Source organism: Dermacentor andersoni, chromosome 2, assembly GCF_023375885.2.
Source record: "Dermacentor andersoni chromosome 2, qqDerAnde1_hic_scaffold, whole genome shotgun sequence".
In the NCBI taxonomy this organism is placed as follows: Eukaryota; Metazoa; Arthropoda; class Arachnida; order Ixodida; family Ixodidae; genus Dermacentor; species Dermacentor andersoni.
The window spans coordinates 7,007,759-7,018,314 of record NC_092815.1 but is presented as its reverse complement, the minus strand read 5'-3'; the positions used below and the strand labels follow the sequence as shown (position 1 = coordinate 7,018,314).

The window sequence follows — 10,556 nt, the reverse complement described above, 5'->3', positions numbered from 1 at the left end:
TAAGGAGTGATAAGGGGTTATACGAGTCTCATCATGGTTGATAATTGTTCGATGCAGATGGAGAAGTTGCTAAGGAGCAATAAGCGCTTATAATGGTCAGAGCAATTTTGATAAGGTGAAAAAGCACAGATAAGGGTCAGTTCGGGACGGATCAAGTCCGATGTTGATAAGGATTGGTTGGATTGTGATAAGGTTGATACCAACTGATAAGGTTTGATCAGGGTCAGATCTAATCTGATAAGGTTCATAACGACCGATAAGGGTTTATACTGGTCGAATCAAGTTTGACAACCTTGATACTAACACAGGGCTGCGTGGAAATGAGCAAGTGCCACAATGCTTACATGTACTTAGACAACCGCCAGAGGAGTTACTGCAAGAAATTTTTTTTCGCATGTATATCCCAAATAGTCCAACTGATAGACCGATTGAAAATCTCAATGTTTATTTTTTTTTTACTGGGATTGCTTTGAGGCACTGTGTGCATAATTGTACACACCAAGATAGCACATAAAGAGCAAGAGCACTGATGAACATAATTATGTTTGAAACATGTCGCATACACCTTGAGACACTTCCGATTAAACCTATGCTGCAACTTTGAGTAATATGTGTAGTGTTCTAGTAAAACGTTCAAGTTGGAAGGCAAATGGTAGGATGTTTGTTCTCTAAGTCATGTTGCCATGTAGCGGCTTCACTTTTGTTTTTCAATATGTTCTTACATTAAGCATATTACAGCAAAGCTTTTTACCTCTAGCCCCTGTATGCATCCCCTGCATGCGACCCCAAGGGGGTGGAGGTGTATCCTGGGCGGTTTCCGTCCATATCTGGAACATGGCACGTGGACAGGAATGGCATCCCCCGCATGATTTCCCAGGGGAGGTACTCTGAGCGGCTTACGTCCATATCGGGGACATGGCGTGTGGACACGGATGGAGACGGGTAGGGGAGAGGGGAAAGAGTGTGGCGACAGCATTGCTGCAATGGAGACGGGTAGGGGATAGGGGGAATGAGTGTGGCAAAGGCACCTGTACACGTGGCATGCACTTCTGTGGTTACAATGCCACGCACGTCGAAGGTGCTGGTGCAGCTGCAGCAGCAGTTGTGGCAGATGCATGGGAGATGCGGTGACTGTGGCAGCACTTGTGTCGGCATAGTGTAGTGCCGTATAAAAAAAAATTTACGATTTCACAATGTATGCAGCTCATATATGCAACCCACGTGTGCAGCCTAAAAATAGCTTCGCTGGTAATCCATCTCCATATGAATATTGCGGCCCCACTACATCTTTTTCACTATATGTCTGGATAGTTTGGTGCTTTCCAACTGTATTTTTTAATAGACATGCAATGAAACACAAAAAAACAGACAGAAATGAAATTTCTGATGTTCCTGCAGAAAGTTTTTGCATGGGGTGTACTCTTTGTAAACTTGACAAAATTCTGAATAATTACGAATTATCAGTTTGTACTGCAGCTGTATGCTTTTAACGATTCTGAAGAAGTAAGAAATGTGGAGAATCTAAATTTTCAGTTGACAGAAGTAACTGGCACCTGTATGTGCTATTCAGTCAAACCCTGTTATAACAAACCTTGGTACAGTAAATACTCGAAATGCAGAACTTATTTAGCAATATCAAAGCAAAGCAAATCCTTAAAGGAACTTCACATTATATACATCCAACTTCAAGCCCCTCAAGCCCGTGCAATAAAAGCGCCTGCAGTGGCTTTCTTTTTTCTTCCTTTGTGCATATGCTTTCAGAGCATGTATTTTTAAAATCATGCAACAGAGCATGCTTGACAGCATGTTTGTACCTAACCAGGTAGCACGCAATACACTGCATAATGTGATAGGGAGCTACAGATGCCACTGGTTTGCAGTCTTTAAGTTTGTTGCTGCGAAATTCAGGTCTCCATGGGGTTTCAGCACCATACGTGCAGTTTGTTCTATCATCTACAACGAACTTATCAGTAAGCATTCATAAATGTTCATTATAGCTAACTGTGGATATATCAAACCACTTATATTAAATAACTTCAGAGCGTGAAACATCATTATAAGTGGGTTTATCTGTAACAGCTTTTCTGCAAACTGTTTTTGGTTCGATTTCCCATGAGATGTAGGTGTCATAATGCAGGAGGTGGTCGGTCAGATGGGATCGGAAGATCATGACATTTTGGCACTCATTCCAGCTTGCTCGCTTGTTTTCAATGCTGCTACTTGTTTCGTGGTCTCATGTAGCAGAACAGAAGATGTCCGTGCAAGCTCGAACGAATGCTAAAAAGTCCCGCATGATCACCTTCTGCATTATTAAACCTACATCCCCCGAGAAATACCTGCCGTGGTTGCTCAGTGGCTATAGTGTCGGGCTGCTGAGCACGAGGTCGCGGGATTGAATCCCGGCCCCGGCAGCTGCATTTCGATGGGGGCGAAATGCGAAAACACTCGTGTATTTAGATTTAGGTGCATATTAAAGAACCCCAGGTGGTCCAAATTTCCGCAGTCCCCCACTATGGCGTGCCTCATAACCAGAAAGTGGTTTTGGCATGTAAAACCCCATAATTTAGTGTTCTTTTCCCCCTGAGAAATGAAAGCAGCCATTGCTCTTGTGATGGGAGCATGACCAGGATACGCTCTATAACAAACGAAGAATCTAACTACGTTATGGCACTTATATGTGCACACAAGAAAAAAACAGCAATATACACGCATTGCATGTATCTCGTGTGCATCAAGATCTCTCACAGGAAGATAAAACCAAAAATAGTAACTTCAGTGCTTGCTATTGCAATACTGCAGGCTGGCATTGTGCATAAAGTTATGTGAAGCATATTATAAGCTTCTACAATTTCACATGCAAAATGGCCACAGTGACTGAAAATAATTTTAATGTTTGCAAATTCCGTGCTGCATCTCTTGCCAGAATCAGCACACAGACTCATGAAAATGAATGCGCAAAAAATTTGTTTTTGTTTGCATATGTAGTGCCCTTCCACAATGAAGTTTTCATTTGCTGCAGCACCTAGGTTGTTGTCTTTCCTCGTGTCTCCTAATCATGCACCCACCATGGAAGCATAACAACATTTCAATCTTGCTAAAGCCATGGCACACACTAAAGTGCCATGCTAACTCCACAAACCAATTCACACAAAATGTACAAAGCTACAACCAGGCATAGTACACAATGCAGTTGTGTAAAACATCTATTTAAAAAAAAGTCGCAATGTTGCCCGAAAGGCAAAGCAACGAGTGCGATAGCAAATTAGTAGATAGCTATACAAAGTAAGGATAGTTATTTTATCAGCCGTATAAACTTGTAAACATTTGCTTACTAGCTAAATTAACAATGATAGAACGTGCAAGCAAGACTGAATGAGGTCGTAGAAAGAAACAGATACACAGACACAGTGCGGTGTCAGTCTGCGTGTTTCTTTTCTACATCCTCGTTCTGTCGTGCTTAAACATTCTATCATGGATTCAAGCCAACTAGCCCACCAACATGTTTTAACTAAATTAACAAGCACGATGTCGCACGTGCACAGGTAAACATGAACACATCTTGTTCGATGAGAGTGGAAACTCAACAGTCAAAATGCTGGAATGAGGAATCGCGGCAGCAGCAGCGAGTAATTGACTTTGGTGCATCTCTTGCTTCAACGTGAATAAAACATCAAAAACACAGGGCATACGAAGCTACCGGCTCTATGCACACTCTGCAAAAATCGCCGATTGCTTTGAAGATGAGGCCCACACAGGCGTGCACTTTGGCCATGTTGCAGATCACTTTCAAGATATAGCGGCTGCACGGCCGCCATATCTTCTCCTTTCCCTCGGGCACGCGAAAGGAGAGGTTGTACTTCCGGCCCACCTTGCTCTCTCGCACTCGAGAGATTGAGTCGTGTTCGCCGGCTCAACCTCGCATGCTTTCACTCGCACATACAGCTTACGGCGACAATTTTATCGCCCTTGGACTTTATATGGAACCTCACGGCGACAGCAGAAATGCACCTGGAGCATGCATATAATTGCTACTACAATAAAAAAATTTATGCAAGAAGGGCAACACACTTTTATTATTCTTCACGAGTAGGCATCATACATGAGCACTTCAGCAATTTTAACGCTGCAGTACCTTCTTCAACACATTCTGTTGGGGAACTTGTTTACAGCACCACAGGGTGCCTTTTCTAAGCATGCACAAGATTTTCTTAGGATCAAGTCATCAATCACTATGTATTCGTGTACTGAGAGGCAATCTACTGAGTATGTTGCGAGATCCAGAATGCAATGGGCCATGAAGGAAGATTTTCGTTATACTACACTTGCCTTAATCACAGAGGTCATTAGCGCAATTAAAAAATGTGTTATTACCACTTGGAAACAGTGAAAAACAAACAAACAAACGAAACTAGTAAACAAAAATAAAGAGCACCCCTTTTTACAGCCACACAAAAATGCTAAAGCCGAAGGTAGGGCACCGATGATACCAGCCACAGCAAAGACAAATGAAGTACTTGGCACAGCAGACTGTTGGCAGTAGTGCTTGCATGTCCGAGCAGCAAATCTTGGCACAGGACAACCATGCTGGCTGGTGGGCGTTAAATTGTGACAAAAATCCAGCCCACTTCTGAAGCTGGGATCTTCCGTCCAAGGAATGTTAGTGAATTGACTCTTATGTGAAATGCAGTAGTGGTTATTCTGCACTGGACAAACTAGCGTCTCAGACTTTTGAGTGCCATCGTGGCCAGCACCGAGCAGCTCCCTCATCAAACTGCTTACTGCAAGCGCCTGGCCCGAGGCGTTCACTGCACTTATGGTGTAGTATGTAAATTGCATGCAGATGTAAAGGCAGTGAACAAGTGAGACGACGAGTGATGGACATACACTAGCTCTGGCTCCAACAGGTCAGACACTGAATCGCATGGCTATCAAGGCCGACAGGTGAGCGAAGGTGGGGCAAGCGTGGTGCGGCCTGCAGGGCGGCCTCGTGATGTCAGCAGGATGGGTTCACGACAGTGGTGCTCCACAAGCTGCGCGAGCGAGTCAAAGCTGCGCTCGCGCGGCTTCTCACTGCCCAGTGCCAGGCGCCCATCAGCACGCCGCCGCACCCGCAGATGAAACGGCCGGCCACCAAAGCGCAGGCTGAGGGCAAACGGTGCCTCCCCACGGCTTGGTCGCACCACAAAGCTGCCATCACGGGCACCTGACAGGAGGCGCTCGGCATCGGCACGCTCCACGTGCACCAGCCACGGTGGGTCCCCACCAGGATCCTCCTGCTGCTGCGTAGGCGATGGTGCAGTTGTGTACTGGCAAAACAATGTCTTTGATGCGTGGCTGCTGACAGCTGCACGTATCTCCCCTAGCTTTAAACTGAACTTTCATAGACACTTTATATAATTGCAAACCTAGCCTTCTGGCAAGGAAGCATGTCCAACTAATGGCGCTACAGTCATTTTTGCAAATAGAGAGCACAAGCACATTTCGCTTGTACTACTATGACATAGAAAATATAGATGTGGCTCCTACGATAACACCAAGCAAAAGAGACAAGACCCAGCATATAGGCTCACCTGTACGGGCGGCACCGGAGGCAGTGGACGGCTCAGGGTAGCACCTGGGAGCAGAAAGTGTTTGAGACAATGATATGGTTGTTCAGTTATTCTTAGTTTATCACAGCAACTAGGAGTAAGGGGGCCAATATGGTTAAACCATACCTGCCTACCTGTCAACATTAAAATCAGTGAAGATTCCGCAAACATGACAAAGGCTGAGAGAGGGTAGGACAGCACACACTTTTTTAATATGTTTGCTATCAGCACACAGCTTTTGGGGGACAAATATGTGCATTAATAATGATGATTTACCTTTAGACGAAGCACAGAAGCAGCATCAGACTTGGGATGACTGACAAGCAACCTACTGTTTTTGCATCTTAGCGACGCTTTCAGATGCTTTGTTATGGCTGATGTTGCCTGCTTGAGGAACTTGTCCGACTAAACTTGCTAAAAGCAAGCATCGCGATGCAGGTGCATCGCTGTGCAAGGGCATTTTGGTTTGACCACTTGCATGCAAAAATGAGACCATGCGTACACTATGCACATTGACCATGCAGAAAATACTTCACTTTGTCACCAGTCAGCGTTGCTAGGCTGCTGTATGGTTCAATTGCAATATAAAGAAATCCTAATATAAATGTTGAAGCATGAAATGCTCTTAGTTCCCATTGTCGGCGATCTTCAAGTGACCTTGAGCCAAAATCCAGAGCCGTTATCCAGCCACTCAAACGAGAACATCCGGGCAAGTTGCAAGAACAAAACGAGATCATCCGGGCAACCAGTCAAAACTTAAAAAATGCGGTCGCTGACCCCCAACCCTTTGCACACGACTGCATTACATACACTAGTTACTGCCCAAACAAGTTAAGAAAAATATTGCTTTTGAGTTCTTCTTAACGTTTATTCACAATATCACTCAAGCTGTAACTTCTAGTACGCTGAAGTTTGGCCATTTTCAACAGCGACGGTCAAAAGGCAGATACAGGGTGCTATACACTTTCTTGTCATCTTTTGGTGCTGAGCGCTGAATGTTAGTGGTCTGCAAGTCCCGCAGTGCGGATTTTACATCGCCTCAAGAGATGGTGCCACGCTGCGTGGTGCCTCCTTCAGGCACTTCTATCCGCCACGGTGGCTTAGCAGTTATGGTGTTGCGCTGCTAAGCATGAGGTTGCAGGATGAAATCCCGGCCGTGGCGGCAGCATTTCGATAGAGGCAAAATGCAAAAATGCCCAGGCCCCATGCACTGGCGGCACGTTAAAAGGTCCCCTTCTTTTCAAAATTAATCCGGAGTCCTCCATAATAAAATTGTGGTTTTGGCACGTAAAACCACAGAATCAAATTAATTCTTTTTCTAGCCGGGCAGTGCGCTCTGTCTTCCTGGCGTCTTTTGCGGCCTGTTATACTGCACTCAGTCATTTTTCTTCTTCCACCTGGGCAGCATCCATATAGACCAGTGCACAGCATGGCGTGGTGCAGTGTGGTGTGCCATTACGAACATGCACTACAGCCATTTTAAGATTGTGGCTAGCACCATTTCCAACCAATCTGCTTCGCTGGGTGCCATTTCATGCTTACATCTACTCTCGATTATGGGAGAGACAGCAAATTTTACGACACCAAATGTGCTAAAATCTTGCCAGCTTGCTATGGGATGCATACGGTAACATGCAGTGCATAATTCAAGCTGTGTTAAAAATTTGGTGAGATGTCTGCCTGCTGCCAAATTTAGAGCTAACTGGGTAGAAACCAAGGTTGATGAATTCAAGTAATACTGGTTCTCACTTTCATTGACTTGCAATGTCAATCACCATTTCCTGACCTGGTGGGTGTCCATTCGGAATTGCTTTTGATGTTTGCATCACTCCTTCTTGCCATTAGCTGACGTCTCTTTGTTTGCCTTCTTTGATGCACAAAAAAAAAGTATTCATAGAGTGCACAATGGAAATCAGTGTTGTGCTTTTTTAATGTGTATCAAATGCCTCTGGTTAGGTTCCCTGTTGAACAAAATATTCTTTTTCGCAGACTTGCAGTTATTCACTAGGATATTGCTGAACACAGCTTACAGGCTTAAACTATATGTGAACAAGTGGCCCATTTTATGTTTACCTCCGACACTTGTCACACTGATGCTGAAAGCCTTATGCTAACAGTGGGTACTGCTATGTTCAAGGGACAACAAAGCATCACTGTGCAATGAACATATTTTGCATCTACTTGACGGGAACTCCAGAACAGCAGAATACAGCAATGAAAGCTCTTGCCACACAATCCAGCGCTGTTCCTTGTGTTTACTCAGCCATTTGTCATTAAGGCAGAACCTTTAGAGGCAGTTTTTAGAAATGGTTTTAGGTGCAAAAAATAAGACATGGACAACAGAATAAAAGACATGGACAGGTGCACACTTGCAACTGATTTTTATTTTCCTCGATGCTTCACTTATATACCCTCAGGCATGCGAACAGGAACACACATGGGTGAGGTAACATGACATAGAAACCAAACCTAACCACATCCTATCAACCAGGAAACTAAACTCATTCTCGTGAAGAGACTGACGGAACGCTGATACACTGGTCACCAAACTTTCTGATATACATTGCCTCTGCTAGTTCCCATGCCACCGTATCCTTACTTTTTCCTAATATGCATGTGTTTTCCAGCAAAGGTTCACAGGTGCACACTTTGCAGTGATACGGCAAATGCGAGCCAGTCCCATTCTTGATTGATGGAGCATACTCTCGCAGGCAGTCATTTCTACAACGCTCAGTTTGGCTGATGTATACCTTGCCGCAGTCTAAAGGAATCGTATACATGACGCCAGCGGAACATTTCTTTCAAAAAAGAAAGAAACTACATTGTTTTTTTACACACTCGGCCCTTTTTACGGAAGACAGGCACACAAAAATGCGAGAAATTCTCCCAGGAGCCGAAAACACTACCAGTACATCGTATCTAGAAGCTGCATTCTTTAACAAATAAGCAACTTTGCGTATATACAGAATGACAACAGGATGCGTTTTTCGTTTTTTTTCTCATTCTCCTGAAGCACTGGTAGGCTGACGCCAAAATTTCTTCAACAAAGCTTCGTTCGCTGAAACTAACAAAGAAGCAGGGAAGCCTGCCGAGCCAAGTCTAGACTCCTACACATTAAAGCTTTCCTGAATGACATGGGGGCAAGACCTAGTTAAAGCCAACTGTAAGCTAGTACTGACAATAGTTCGCTTTACTGTTTTCGAATGGGCAGAATGAAACGGCAAAAATTCTTCCTGTGCGCGGGGGTGGTACATCCAACGGTTTTCATGAAGGGTGAGAGAAAGGCCTAAAAATTGCAGCTTGTCAAAAGTAGAAAGCTCATCGGTAAAGTTGAGCCCTTGTCCAAGCACTTTAAAAGTGTCTAATACGTCCTTAACAGTCCTGCTTAATAGTCCTGTTTATTCAAAACAATCAAAAAGTCATCTACATACCTAAAGATCTGTAAAACCTTGTCCTTTAACAAAGCAGTTTCCAAGTCGTGGTCAATGTTCGCAAAAAAAATGTTGCATAACACAGGCACCACACATGACCCAGCTCATCTTCAAAAGAAATGAATGTTGCCCCAAGATAAAACTCCAAAAGAGCTAAAAAGCTTTCTACCCCGCGGTCATGTATTGAAAAAAATGGGGACACGTCCTTTCAGAACAAGGCTGATGTTTCAGTAGAAAGCTTTTTAGCCTTCCATATAGAAAGAGAGAGAGACAGGTTGTACACCACACAAAGAGAAACTCTTAGCAGACCTCGCAAAAGAATGCTTTAACAACGAGGATGCACATTCTGCAGCCACTTCACATCAAATTATACTGTAATGCTTACGCTATATTTAAAAATGATTATATTAAAGGAAACTACAATTTCATTTACGAATTGAGGCCTTTATATAATGTATGTCAATGACCTGACTGGTACATGACTTAGAAAAACGTACAGCGCTAAAAATGGAGTCATACAAAAACAAGACAGCGCACTATCATGTGTCTTTTCATTTGCAGGCCAGACTTGTTGCAACCCAGGTAACAGTGGAGATCACCGTTGTTTTCCAGCCAGGCCTTCTAGTGAGTGGTACGGTCACGGCTACATATGGGAGAGGGCGGGCACTATTTGGCAAGTTTTATATCACTCAATCGCGCTTTCGGCATTGTGGGCATGCTATGTTATTCTAGATTTTAAAATAAGGGAACGAAGCTTTGCTCTAGAACATCAACAGCATCATATGATGCAGGTTTCACTGACTTTTGATGACCTGCTGTCCGACTTGTTCGAAGAGATGTTTAGAAGTAACTTGATCGTGGTTCTTCAGTCATCACATGACACATATTGTTATTTGATCACACTCTGAAACTGATGTGGCAAACAGTTCGATGCAGTGGCTGCTTCCTGTTTGGAAACCTTCGTGAAAATTGCGGCATCTGTTGTTCGCAGTAAAATAAGGGCCAGTACCTTCAAGAGATTTGAAAGCTTCGTGTCTCCCGACACCCGTCTATTCTGAAAATTGCCAAGACGTTTAGTTAGGATGGGCTCTCCGCAGCAAGCAGCACATGCAATGATGTGGTAGGTGAGCCTCAGCTAGGCGACTGGCCACGGCTGTCTGGTGTTGAGCGATTGGGCAGTGATGAGACGCTCTCCTTATGCCCACAATTATCCGCCAACTTCATTCTTGACGCCTCTTATGTACGTGCCGCCCTCCCCACCTCGTATCCACCACTCCACTCCCCTTCTTATTCTTTTCTGTTAGTCACTGTCACACTCTTCAACATTCACCAGTTGGTTAAACGGCAGCTGCTAACATTCCCATGTTTCTGTTTCTGTGTGAACTTCGAGGCCGTCCTCCTACCTGCCCTCCCACTATGTTGTGGTGGTTTTTTAGCTTCCCTGGCCCAGCACCCCTATCCTTGATATATTTTGCCGTGCACAAATCAGAATTTTGTAAAAGGTTTCCTTATATCGGGGGTGGTTCAGAGCGTGCAT

The 10,556-nt window shown here is 44.2% G+C and overlaps 1 protein-coding gene across 7 annotated transcripts in view; it reads right to left on the bottom strand.

The window, feature by feature from the left end:
• Positions 1 to 4,045: 4,045 nt before the first annotated feature.
• Positions 4,046 to 10,556, bottom strand: part of LOC126543051 (SH2 domain-containing adapter protein D) — a 38,832-nt gene continuing 32,321 nt past the window's right edge. For 6 of the 7 annotated variants that reach the window (XM_055077564.2, XM_072286338.1, XM_072286337.1 and 3 more), the window contains exons 4-5: positions 5,571 to 5,614; positions 4,046 to 5,279 (exon numbers count right to left, since the gene is read on the bottom strand). In XM_055077564.2, coding sequence (XP_054933539.1) covers positions 4,929 to 5,279; positions 5,571 to 5,614 — 395 coding nt within the window. In that variant the 3' untranslated portion in view covers positions 4,046 to 4,928. The remainder of the gene's footprint in view (positions 5,280 to 5,570; positions 5,615 to 10,556) is intronic. The other variant, XM_072286336.1, reaches the window with a different exon arrangement.